Source organism: Cryptomeria japonica, chromosome 5, assembly GCF_030272615.1.
Source record: "Cryptomeria japonica chromosome 5, Sugi_1.0, whole genome shotgun sequence".
Classification (NCBI taxonomy): Eukaryota; Viridiplantae; Streptophyta; class Pinopsida; order Cupressales; family Cupressaceae; genus Cryptomeria; species Cryptomeria japonica.
Window position 1 is genome coordinate 423,574,840 of NC_081409.1, and position 13,624 is coordinate 423,588,463.

The window sequence follows — 13,624 nt, forward strand, 5'->3', positions numbered from 1 at the left end:
TTTATATTGAGGCGAAATAAGAATATTTAATAAGAACACATTTTTTTTCAATCCTTTATTATCCTTTTATTCTCTGTCATTTTTTGTAGGTATTGATATAATTTCAATTCCAATTTTTTATATTCAAAATGTAACAACTATCCCAGCCTCTCCAACTTATATTGAAGATGATGTGTACATACTTACATTGCTAAAAAAAAGAAGGATTTAACAAAAACTAATGATTTTGTCTCAAACAAGGCAATAAAGATATATCATAAATGTAGAGGAAAATATGAAAATTGGGATGCCATCATAGTGCTGTTATTCATAACTTATACAATGATAATGACTTTATTAAAGCTTTTCAAAGTGAGAAAATGACATAAAATCTCGTAAAGGAAAAAATATAAATAATAATAAGTTATTCGGACAAAAGAATAGTTAAATGGATAGAGAGTTTCAACTGCACAAAATTAGGCATTGAAATACTGCTGGGCTTTGATGACACTCCCCTTCCCTTGCATATAGATGCTTTTAGGGTAAAACTTGAACATATAAAATATGGATGGATTCATCTCAGGTGAGAGAATGCCTATGTGTATATAACAATATCATGGCGAGGTCTCCTTCAATGTCGATCTATCTATTTTGGAAGTTGAGGAATTTGATAGCGAAGGCAAAGACAAAGGCGAATAGAACAGCCCATCCTACTGTAAAACCTGCAGTAACTCCTAAGAAGTCATGTCTAAATCCAAAATAACTCTTCAAGAAATGCTTGAGTGATTCTTGAGTGCCATCAGTTTTGGTCATTAGAGTATCAAGGTCTCCAAATTGTGAAGCAATCAAGCCATAGAGTGTCCATGCCATGGGGTCTGCCCAGTAGTACCATCTCCACCACACTGGAATTTTCTGCAAATGCCAACAAATATATATCACAGTCAATTCATATATCATTTAAATTATAATATCATTGTGTGAATGTCAATAATAATCAGAATACTCACATTGCGAGGAATTAGAAAGCCACAGAAAAGCATCCAAATTCCATAGAAAGCTGAGGATACAATTGCAGCTATCATTGAATTGGGAGTGAGAGCAGAAGTCATCATGCCGTAAAATGTGAAGTATAGGAATGTGAAGAACATGAAGAAAAAGAACCAGAAGAACTTTGATGCCTCCCACTTATAGTCAACCATGGCATACACAATTACTCCATATTGCACTGCTTGAATGAAAACATATGGTATTTCAATCAACACCTGCACCAACAACTCTTGTTAAACTTTTTAACCAGTAAGAATTTAAAAGAAAATATCTTCTATCCTGTGTCTTTTTTGCTTTTCGGATTTGGATAGTTTTCTAATATTCTTATTTCGATTGTTCTATTGAAGATTCCAGAGTATGTTCTAATTTTTAATATCGAAACTGTGGATGACTTACTTGTCCAAGGGCATAAGGGAGAGCTGAATACATCCCTGCAGCCTTTTCTCTATAGAAGACTGTTCTTTCAATATCCACAACAGGCTCAACTGATGATGCATTATTCACGCCCAAAAATATAATGGACGCAAACAATGAGCCCATAGCATTGGTAACACTGCTTTGCTCTCGTCTGCATGACAAATTACAGTAAACTCAAAGTTAGATGAAGGAACAAATTACAATAAACTCAAAGTTAGATGAAAGATGAAGGATGATGGCATGGGATTCCAACTTGAATGGGAAGTGAAGCCTTACGTCTTATTACCAACCCTCCAAAAAATTGTGCCAAACATCAAAGCGCAGATGACTGTGTAAAAGAAGCGAATTGCATTGTATTCTGGGTTTCTCCAATATGACCAATGTTGCTTCCACAGGCAAGCCCATGTTTGGATAAAGAAAGGCTGTGAATACTGTGAGTCAAAGTGTATGTCCTTTGATCCTGGAGCTGGTACTTCTAGTTCCTTTATCAGAGCTTCATTTCTCCTGCCAAAGCACAAGAGTCTCAGAACTCACATTTCACATGATGGCAAAAGCTTATAGCTCAATTATCATTATCACCATCACCAACACTTACTCATATAGACGGGACTTGCGATACAAATCTGCAAAATCAACTCCAAGTCGAAGCTCAGTTCCAACAGAAGAGGACTCCAACATCCATGTCGCGGGGTTGTAACCTTGGGTTATTTTGGGCACCCCATCAAATGACTCAAAATATTCAATCAGGTCCTTTGAATGGTGACCCAGAGGTCCTACATATATCATTTGCCCTCCGCGCTTCATCAGCACCAACTGCAAATTGTAATTCACAATTCAAATTCACATTCATATCCATATTCACTTTCACATTCACTTTCACATTCATATTCATATTCATATTCACATTCACAATCCTATCTTCCCACAACATCTAACATCAAAGATTTGATGCATTACCTCATCGAAGGCTTCAAATATGTCTATGCTTGGTTGATGAATGGTGCACACAACAGTTCGTCCCGTGTCCACAGTATTGCGAACTGTTCGCATAACAATTGCAGCAGCTCTGGCATCCAATCCTGATGTTGGCTCGTCCATGAATATAATGGATGGATTTGCTACCAATTCCACTGCAATAGTCAACCTCTTTCTCTGTTCTGTGGACAAACCTCTCTTTCCAGGTAAACCCACCAGAGCTCCTTTCAAGTTGTGTAGCTCTACCAGAGTCATAACTTCGTCCACAAACATCTGTTCGACAAATGGTTTTCACATTCGTATTAATCAGTACAAAAATTTTCATAGACTAAATCATGTAGCATGTTTTTACATCGATACTTTATAATTCTATCATTAAAAGGTTATAGATTGTGATCCAAAATTTGTACATAAAAAACCTCTTATATTTGAGAGGACATATGACTTAAACAATAAAACATACCTCTCTAGTTTTAGTATCAACTTCTTTGGGGAGACGAAGCCAAGCAGAGTATATGAGGGATTCATAGACTGTGACACAAGGAGAATGTATATCATTTTGTTCGCAGTAACCGGAAATCCGAGCAAAGGTTTCTTGGTTCTTGGGATAACCAGAAATGGTGACGGAACCTTCAATATAGCCTCCAGTTTTCCTTCCTGCAAGAACATCCATCAAGGTTGTCTTTCCTGCCCCACTCACCCCCATTAAACATGTTAATACACCTGGCCTGAATGTCCCATTCACATCACGCAGCAATTGAAGTCTGTCCTCTGTTACTCCTTGTTGTTTCATTTCCTAGCATATCAAATGATTTCAATTAGGAGGAAGCCTCAAATAACAAACGCATTTTCATTTAAAGCCAAGGCAGAAAAACAACATACATCGGGCATGTCAACGAAGTAGCTGACATTGTGGAAGGCCATGGCGAGAGGTTCGAAGGGCAAAACCATCCCTTTCCTGCCAGCCTCACGGGCACTTGTCACAAGGGAATCAGACCTGTTTGAAATATTGCTACTTCTCTTTCGACTTCTCCCACCTATTTAAAATCAACAACATATGACATAAATATTACTACTCTTTTCACATGGAATTGTAAGACGACGTTGACAGTAATAGCAAAGTCTCCTTACCAGCAGATTGAATTTCTCCAGTGATGTTTTGCATTTCAACCCCATTCTCGCCTCTGTTATGAAAACCAGTTGTCGAAATATTTTTACGTTTCAAGTCATCTTCTGACATTGACGCCTGCGGCTTTCCCAATGCTGATGAAATACACAAAAGGCGTTATTATTTACTAAATCAAAACCATATTATAAATGAATCCAATGTCATTACTCAATACTCATACTTACGTTCAAGATAATGTAATGCTATTGTGTAGAACACATTAAAGAGAACATTGTATCCCAAGAGTGCTCCAATAGAAAGCCAATACCACCATTTATCAGAAAATAGTCCACGAGTGTGCAACAATTTCACACCAATATTTTCCGTTTCCTGTGAACATAGCGAGTAGTTTAGACTTCTAGAGTAAAAAGCCAATTTTTATAGGTCTAAAAGAAGTAAAAAAATGAAAATACAAACTAACCTTTTGCCATCTACTTGCTAGGAACTCGTTAACTGCAATTCCATTTTGAGCATACATGAGAGGAGAAATCCAGTAACCCCATATCCACCAACCTTTAATATCATCTGGAACAACAAAAGTAAAACATCACAAAGTATTAGTTGAGTAACTGGTATATTTATTTATTCACCTATATATGTGATTAGTGGTTAGTGGTTAAGAGGAATAAAAGTGTGTACTTCTGGAGATGATGAATCCTCCAAGAACGAAGACTACCAAGAGACCAAAAGAGCCAAAAGTGTTTGCCACTACTAGATTCCGTCCTAGAGAGGCTATGAATCTGAAAAGCGATAATGCACACTGAGAAAGAAAGAAGAGCAGCAACAATTGTCGGAAAAACCTGCACATTCATAGATGACGTAGGGTCAGCTTTATTTACACAAGTTAATAACAATCTTAGATATAAGAAATTACACAATGTATTCCAAATATTCTTAAGACTATTATTTATTTATTCTTAAAAAGTAAATCTATAAGAATAAGTTATTTGTTTTTTAATTTTTGAAATCAAAATAAATCTATTTTTAATTTAATTTTTGAAATCAAAATAAATCTATTTTTAATTTAATTTTTGAAATCAAAATAAATATCTATATTTTCAGACAAATTATAGAGCTGCCAAATTATAATGGTCAGCCGTGGGATACGTGGAAAACATAAAGACGAATTTTAATATAGATGGGAATATAAGAAACATTAAAATCAACGCATTAGACAAAAATTGCGACGTTTTCAATGTAAACGTATATAATTATCCCATGACCACACAGTCGAGATATCGATCGACATCCCACCGCACAATATCAACCTTATCGAAAACATATCTCTGTCGACATAAAATCTAAATAGTGATGCCTACCGACTACCATTTATTATAAATTTAATATTGGGATTGACAATCCTAAGTTTTTATCGATGCTTGTATTGTTGAATGTGATGGATCTGACATATGTTTTTGACTCAATGTTTATCTGACATATATTCTAAATTATATTTTGAACAAAATCATATTTAATTCTCTTACAAAATCATATTTGATTCTCTCTGACTCGTGGCTGACAAATTTGATGTACAACTTTTCTTTTTCAACATCATCTGATAGTTTTCATTCTTGTAAATTTTTATTTGCTTTGTTAAAATAAAATTCTCTAAACAAAATTGAAAACCCTTGATTGAAAATGAAAATTTGATGTACAACTTTTCTTTTCAACTACATCTGATAGTTTTCATTCTTGTAAATTTTTAATTGCTTTGTTAAAATAAAATTCACTAAACAAAATTGAAAACCCTTGATTGAAAATGAAAATAAAAATGAAAATTCATCTGAAATAGCAGAGGAGAAAGCTTACCTATGAGGACTTGGGGCAAATCCAATGGTATAGTATGTGAGAATAGTCCATATCACAGATTCCAGTACCGAGAGAGGAATTCTCATAACCCAGGTTGGAAGAGAGAATGCCCAAGCAGGATAGAACTTGAAATCCCTCTGCTTGTAATAAACTGGGAGCCTGTCAACTGTCATTGATAATTCGGCCAGGCCATTGAACATGAGCTGTGTAAGCCCAAAGAAGAGAGCTCCGAAGTAGATAGTCGCATCATTCAGATTTCGTTGATGCATATTAGTTCGGAAGAAAACGCTCATCACAATCAAAGCGATCAGAGTGATCTGTCAAACAAATTCCCGCTGATTAAACACACGCGTACAAACATTGAATTGGAGCAAATTCAGTAGCAAATTAAAAAAAATAAAAAAGTTACCTGAGTGGATTTGAAGATATAGACAAAGGAGCTCCTCTTCATCAACAGAAGTTCTCTATCCAAACAAGCTCTGAAAAGCTCCTTTTTGCTTACACCAAATTGCTGTTTGGTCAGCGCAGCCGGATGAGATTTGGTTTTATCATAGGGAATTGATAGCTCTGCATTCATTTTGGTTCCAACATGGAAAGATTGGAATGCGTCTGCAAACTCCTTCACTGGAACATAACGGTATGCTTGGTTTCTGTTCGCCCAATATTGTTCTTGATCCATGGGCGAAGTCACCTGTTATTAGAGGGATCAGTAATTAGAATGATAATGTAAGAGAACCCACAACTCAGAATCTACAAAATCTAATACTTATGGAGACCAAGTTGTTTACCTCCTGCAAAAAATCAGCAACGCCTTTCCTTTCAGGGCATCTGAATCCCATGGTCTCGAAGAATTCAAGGATGGATTCACGTGGCCCATGGTAAACGAGATAACCTTCAGAAAGCAAAATGACGTCATCGAAGAGATCATATGTTTCTGGTGCAGGTTGCAAGAGCGAAATCACCATGGTTGTGTTGAACACGTGTACGTATTGGCGTAGGCATTTCACAATCTGAAATGTTGTAGAGCTGTCTAGACCCGTTGAGATTTCGTCCATAAACAAGGCGTTTGCAGCTCCCACAATCATCTCTCCAGTTGTAACTCTCTTCTTTTGCCCACCCGAAATACCCCTGCGCATTTGATCTCCTACCATGGTGTCTGCGCATATGTCCAACCCCAATATCTGTTCCAACCATTTCCATTTTTTAGATCTTTCAAACCCTCAAAAGTCAAAAGAAACAGAGGTGTACCCTGTTCGCTTTTGGTGATTCCATACATAATTTTAACAAAAACTAGGTGTACCTTCAAGACGTAGTCTGTCATCATGTTCGTCTCCTGTCCCTCTATTGCAGTTGCCTGCAACAACAATTACCCATTTCCCTTCAGCCTTGGAAATTTATGGAAAAAGTGATTGATATTGAAATTCACATAGATTCACAGACCTTCATGAAGACATCTATGTCCGGATCTGGTTTGATACCCTGTTCTTTCTCTCGCCTGGAAAGCTCGGTCAAAATATCTGTAAATGGGGAAAAAAGAAAAAATTGTATGATTTGTTACTATAATTGATATAGTGTGATGGTCAAATTGGGGATAGCCCTTCTATAAATTGTAATAGTATGTGACATATGACATTGGGACACGCCCTCATACTACATGAACTAGAGGGAGACCAAACCTTGCCTACCAAAGGAAACCCTCAATCCAGCCAGGCCCAGCCCACTGGAATATTATTGTTTAATTCTCATATTGAGATCACAAATTCATAACTTCCAATCCAGATATTTACCCTTTAAAACAGCAACCAAAAGAAAAAGCCCAAATGATCCAACAATAAAAACTAATTATTGGTTTAATACCATATCTGGAGCCAACGCCCTGGCAGCGAGCAGCGAAGTCCAAGGTTTCCCTTACAGTCAGTTCCCCAATATGTAAATCGTGCTGACTGATGTAAGCAGATGTCCTCTCTGGGACGAACTCATCCATGCCATGCCCATTGTATTTTACTGATCCCCTAACCTGCAACCAATATTTTTTAGTGAGCACCAAGCAGCAATAAGTAGGCTATTCTAAATCATAATCTTTTTAAAAATCATGAAAATGAAAGTATGCATACTCTGAGAGTTTTATCCAGCCTTCCTGCAAGAGCCAAGAGCAGCGTAGACTTCCCAGATGCAGGAGGCCCAAGAAGGAGCGTAATCCTATACAGTTCCAATTTCAATATTAATTTTCAGGCACAATAAGCTAAATAGCATGTTTAGGTTCAAACTTATTAGTGTTTCTGAATTCAATTGTGTAAATTTTTATTTATCATATGTGATCTAATACCAAAAGATCAAGAAATTGAAAATACCCACAATCAAATCCAAAAAACAACAAATTTTATTTCATAATTGTGAAAAATTGGTTTTGTTGTGATTTACCTGCCGGGCTTCACCGCACCACTGACATCGTGAAGAATATTCATGGTTGTTTTGTTGCCCTTGTATAAATGAAGCGATCCCAACAGCCCCTAAAATTGCAGGTTTCAACGTTACTACCCACAACTCCTTCAAAAACTATTGACGAACAACGATAACAATACTAATTATTATTACCTCCAATGCATCGGCATAATAGTTAGTGAGCGTAGGTAAAGCTCTGCCTCCGACATGGACATTGGCGTCGACATTCAAGTGCTCGTACCGGACTTCAACCTCGGGCAATTTAATCCCAACTCTGAAACCAAAAAACCAATGAATCCCAAATCCCACAAACGCTAGAACAAAAAAAAGCATGGCCCAAGAGAAGAACAGAGTGAAGAAATATATCATCAAACCTGTCGATTCTTTTACGCAGTCGATTGAGGAAGCGTTCGTTGTCCTGGTCTGCAACTCTAACAAGCCTATCGAGCACTTTTTGACGGCTCTCCAGTTGGATATCTGTAACATTGACTTCACCATGAACATCTTTCAGAATCGAAGTTCTGAGACGATCATAAGTGGGCAGCTTTTCAATGGCTGCCCATTTGAGGGACTCTTCATCATCTAACCGATTTCTGGAAGAGGAAGAAGCTGAGAAAACACTTTCCGATCTTTCGAATAGCCGTCGGCTGCCCTGCCGCAGGCTGCCCGCCCATGACTGCACCTCGCCCTCTGATTTCACGGACATTGTGCAAGCATTAACTTCTCTTTAAACAATACAAAACAAACGCGTCTGGATTGAAGTGCCTTGTAACAACCCAACGCTTTGAAAGGGAAAAACACTCTCAGAGATTTTGAAATAAGCGTGGTGTTCACATGCATTTATAACAAAGTCTTCTGCAACGCCTATCACGGCATCGCATCTAGGTCCGTCACGGCTTATCTTTCTAGAAAGTCTTCTGAGATTTCTATTAATTATCTATTAATAGTCGTCCCGATGACTGGGTTTTATTTGAATGGCGTTTCAAATCTGAAATAATTGATCTACCTATCTCGAAGCTCCAACGAAATTTGGGAATTGACTTTAAAAATATATGTGTTAAATCTACGATAGGCAGGGAGAGGATAGCGAGAATCTCACGCACATATAACTGTATTTATATTTTCCCATTTTTGACTGGTTTGCAATAAACACATCTCTGACTGACGGCCATACCTTATAAAAGACTTGTGTATTCGTCCTGGATGGAAGTTTCCTGTTGCAGGGAATACGTGTGCTGTATTTGTTGTAATTAAAAAATTAGAATTTGAAAAGACCTCTTTACTAAACATAATAAAAAACTACTTTTCAAAGAGAATCTGAAAGGAGGGTGTTCACTGTTGTCACCGTTGATATCATTGGAATTGTCAACACTCGTGTTTTTGGAGTTTTGAAGTCAAAGCAAACTGTCCGAAGACGACCATTCAGGTTTTCTTCTTGTATTTTAATCTTAATTTAGTCATGCGTGTTTTAGATTATTATTTAAAAAGTAGGCTTATATAAAGGACTCGAATTGTATATTCTATTTTATGATATGTTTATAATAAAAAAAATGATATTTGAGATCTAGTATTGGATTACATGATTAAGATTATTAGAATACACGAATTTAAATGTTTTGATATATTAAGACGTGAAACTAAGGTCTCTTAAGTCTTTTCACAACAAACAAACATAAAATACTAGTAAAATTGTAGTTAAGCAGCTAAACTAAAAAATTAAATTGTAGTTAAGATTTCAAGAACAAAACAAAACCCAAGGATCCAACCTAAATGGAAATAAATCCTATCCCATTCCATCTCACATCCTTAATTTTTTGGTGTGTGTTTAGGATGCAGACTTTGGAAGACCTTTCTTCATTATTTGAAAACCTATTCATGAATTGATCTAGGAAAAGGGAGGTTGAGGGGAAGGGGAGGCCTCCACAAAGAACCCATCCATGAGCTCTAAACAAATAGATGAATGTCAAGTAGGAGATGATAACCAATGAATAGTCATATCAAGAATAGGGATTCTTTGTCAAAATCAAGGGTAAAAATAGAAAAAGTGGAATCAAGCATTTGAGCAACCAAGTCATGAGTTGAGTGGGAAACAAGCATAGAAACCAAAGGAGCCTCACTACATGAAAAGGGGAATTTGACTACAGCTCGTTTGAATTTGTGACCTAACTCTTTGAAACACAATAAGATGTTGTGGAAGGTAATTTTGTCACTAACTAGAGGAGTACTACTTATCGATAACACAAGGACAATCTAAAGCCAAAATCTAGCAAAATAAAATTGTAGCCAAGCCTCTAAACAAAAAAGTTTCAACTCCAACTAAGATTTCAATAACAAAATACAATCTAAGGATCCAACGTAATCATTATTAGACCCTATTCTATTCAACTTGACATCCTTAATTTTGGTGTGTAATAGGGAAACAATATTGGGAAGACGTTTCTTCATTCTTTGAGAAATTGTCCATGAATTGATCTAAGAGAAGGGAGGGAAGGGAAGTGGATTCCCCCGCATAAAATCCATCCATGGGCTCTAAAAATAGAGGAATGTTGAGAAGGAGATGTTGAACAATGAATAATCTTATCAAGAATAAGGGGTTTCACATCAAAATCAAGGGTGAAATAGGAATAGCGAAATCAAGTATTTTTAGCAACTAGGTCATGAGTTGAGTGGGACTTAGCCATAGGAACATCACTAAGCTTCGAAGGAAGCACTACATGAGAAGGGGAGTGTGATTTCAACTCATTTGAATTTGTGACTGTGATCTTTGAAAACACAATAAGGTGGCAAGGAAGGGCATTTTTCCACCAACTAGAGGAGGACTACTTGCAGATAACACAAGGATAATGTGCAGCTAAATGTCTAGTGGCATAGAATTGTCTACATCTGAAGAGAATGCCCTCATAATAAATAGTTTGAGATGCTAAAACCATTCACCTATAAAATAACCTCACAAAATAAAATTTTTAATTAACCAATATCCACTAATATACATGAAAAGATGTGTGTGAATTCTAAAGAAGCGGAATCTACCTTCAAGAAATGACCCTAAACATTGACAATGGTCTCAAAGTCCGAATTGCAGATAATAAAATCTCACCCAAACAAAAATTATGTCTATAGATTCTTTCAAGTGATTAAAGAAAGGTCAAAAAATTGAAAGAAGGTAGAGGTCCCACAGCCAACCAGGAGCGACTAACATAACCTCCCTATTATTAAAAGATTCAAAAGATACGCAAATCTTCATCTCACCCTAAATTAAATCTGGAAACTAAGCTCGTATTTGTGAAGAAGGCTTCATTCTCAATTTCTTTATGCACAAGGAAGAGGAGTATGCTTTTTTGAGGAGGATGGGAGGGTTTCGCAGAGAGGAGTGTTGGGTATATGAAGCCCAACAGTCACATGGTTGTTTGTCTTCCCCAGAAGACTCTTCATTTCATATTTGATATGTTTATATAAATGGTTGTGTGCAACCCATACATAATGTATTATGTAATTGGATATTGGTTAATAAGAATTCTCCCTACGTTTCTGGTGGATGTAGCCACTTAGTGGTGAACCACGTTAATCTTGTGTCTTGAGTTCTTTATTGTGTCTATTATTCTTTTTGTTGTTTATTATGTGTTTTCTCTGCTCGTTTTTTAAACTAACAATTGGTATCAGAGCCACGGTTGGCTTGAGCAAAGATGGGATTTGATTGGATAGTTGATCATGGAGTTGGGTGCTTTTATGTTATCAATAAACAGGCTGAAGTTTCAGATGATGAGGCCGAATCAGTCATCAAAAAATTTCTTGGCAATCTAGACTTGGTAGAGAGTGATGTCCAAGTGGAGGTTGAAACCAAATGTCATTGGTGGGATGGCTGGAAAAAGGAGGATACTTTGGTTGAAGAAGAAGAGGTTTTGTTGTATTCGATGTTTGAAGAAGAGACTGGTTTGTTTCCCTTCCAAGATGAGGAGGATGCCTCTCGGGGTGAGGAGGATGTAGTCTCGAATCTAGCGAATGAGGATGATCCTAAAGAAGAACAAGCAGACTACAAAAGTGATGATTTATTGTTGCAGATTGCAATAGTGGAGGTAGAGTGGAATGCATTGATTGCAGGTACTGCACAAGTTTCTGCACAAAATACAACAAATTCATTCAGTGAGGTAATCGTGAGAATTGGGAGTGACGTTTGTAGGCTATTCACACCTGTACGAGAGTTTTATATTCGGGTATTAAAAATCTGATAATGGTGATCTAGATACTCTATTACAGCGGAGCACAAAAGCAAGAGACTTTGATGGAGGAGTGTATTATGCATCTGTTGATAGTAGTGTTCTTGATTATGGATTAATGGATGAAGTAGTTAGAGAATATGTTTTTAACTCTGATTTGACTTGGAGAAGATTAATTCGCACTATTCATGAACAGATTTTGGCAATATTAAAATCTTCTCAAGAGCTGGTTGTAGTATGAGCCTTGGAATGGAGATGCAGGGAATGTTACAGGTTGTGCCAGTTGGACTTCACAAGGGAGATTGTTGGGTATATGAAGCCCAATAGTCACATGGCTGTTTGTCTTCCCCAGAAGACTCTTCATTTCATATTTGATATGTTTATATAAATGGTTGTGTGCAGCCCATATATAATGTACTATGTAATTGGATATTGGTTAATAAGAATTCTCCCTGTGTTTCTGGTAGACGTAGCCACTTAGTGGTGAACCACGTTAATCTTGTGTCTTGAGTTCTTTATTGTGTCTATTATTCTTTAAGTTGTTTTCTGTTCATTATTATGTGTTTTCTCTGCTTATTTTTTAAACTAACAATTGGTATCAGAGCCACGGTTGGCTTGAGCAGAGATGGGATCCAATTGGATAGTTGATCCTGGAGTTGGGTGCTTTTATATTATCAATAAACAGGCCGAAGTTTCAAATGATGAGGCCGAATTAGTCATCAAAAAATTTCTTGGTAGTCTAGACTTGGTAGAGAGTGATGTCCAAGTGGAGGTTGAAACCAAATGTCATTGGTGGGATGGATGGAAAAAGGAGGATACTTTGGTTGAAGAAGAAGAGGGTTTGTTGTATTCGATGTTTGAAGAAGAGACTAGTTTGTTTCCCTTCCAAGATGAGGAGGATGTAGTCTCAAATCTGGCGAATGAGGATGACCCTGAAGAAGAACAAGCAGATTGCAAAAGTGATAATTTATTGTTGCAGATTGCAACAATGGAGGCAGAGTGGAATGCATTGATTGCAGGTACTGCACAAGTTTCTGCACAAAATACAACAAATTCATTCAGTGAGGCAATTGTGAGAATTGGGAGTGACGTTTGTAGGCTATTCGCACCTATATGAGAGTTTTATATTCGGGTATTAAAATCTGATAATGGTGATCTAGATATTCTATTACAGGGGAGCACAAAAGCAAGAGACTTTGATGGAGGAGTGTATTATGCATCTGTTGATAGTAGTGTTCCTGATTATGGATTAACGAATGAAGTAGTTAGAGAATATGTTTTTAACTCTGATCTGACTTGGAGAAGATTGATTCGCACTATTCATGAATAGAGTTTGGCGATATTAAAATCTTCTCAAGAGTTGGTTGTAGTATGAGCCTTGGAATGGAGATGCAAGGAATGTTACAAGCTGTGCCAGTTGGACTTCACAGGGGAGATTGTTGGGTATATGAAGCCCAACAGTCACATGGTTGTTTGTCTTCCCCAGAATACTCTTCATTTCATATTTGATATGTTTATATAAATAGCTGTGTGCAACCCATACATAATGTACTGTGTAATTGGATATTGGTTA

The 13,624-nt window shown here is 36.9% G+C and overlaps 1 protein-coding gene across 1 annotated transcript; it reads right to left on the reverse strand.

Moving 5' to 3' along the window:
- Positions 1-375: 375 nt before the first annotated feature.
- LOC131060392 (pleiotropic drug resistance protein 1) lies at positions 376-8,992 on the reverse strand. The gene is made up of 22 exons (XM_057993613.2): positions 8,212-8,992; positions 7,991-8,111; positions 7,817-7,905; positions 7,510-7,594; positions 7,253-7,412; positions 6,836-6,912; positions 6,696-6,749; positions 6,184-6,576; positions 5,805-6,086; positions 5,396-5,712; positions 4,226-4,386; positions 4,008-4,111; positions 3,772-3,916; positions 3,550-3,681; positions 3,301-3,455; positions 2,882-3,214; positions 2,401-2,691; positions 2,039-2,256; positions 1,720-1,947; positions 1,423-1,594; positions 987-1,241; positions 376-891 (listed from the first exon to the last, which is right to left on the reverse strand). The coding sequence occupies exons 1-22, from the start codon at positions 8,541-8,543 to the stop codon at positions 622-624; spliced, it is 4,374 nt and encodes a 1,457-aa protein (XP_057849596.2). The 5' UTR covers positions 8,544-8,992; the 3' UTR covers positions 376-621.
- Positions 8,993-13,624: the final 4,632 nt, after the last annotated feature.

Bases quoted from the DNA above. Each gene is read 5' to 3' on its own strand.
- LOC131060392 (XM_057993613.2), bottom strand. From the start codon at position 8,543: ATGTCCGTGAAATCAGAGGGCGAGGTGCAGTCATGGGCGGGCAGCCTG. The intron at 8,112-8,211 runs GTTTGATGATAT...TTTTGGTTTCAG, and splicing joins CTGCGTAAAAGAATCGACAG to AGTTGGGATTAAATTGCCCG. The intron at 6,577-6,695 runs GTACACCTAGTT...TGGTTGGAACAG, and splicing joins TGACAGACTACGTCTTGAAG to ATATTGGGGTTGGACATATG.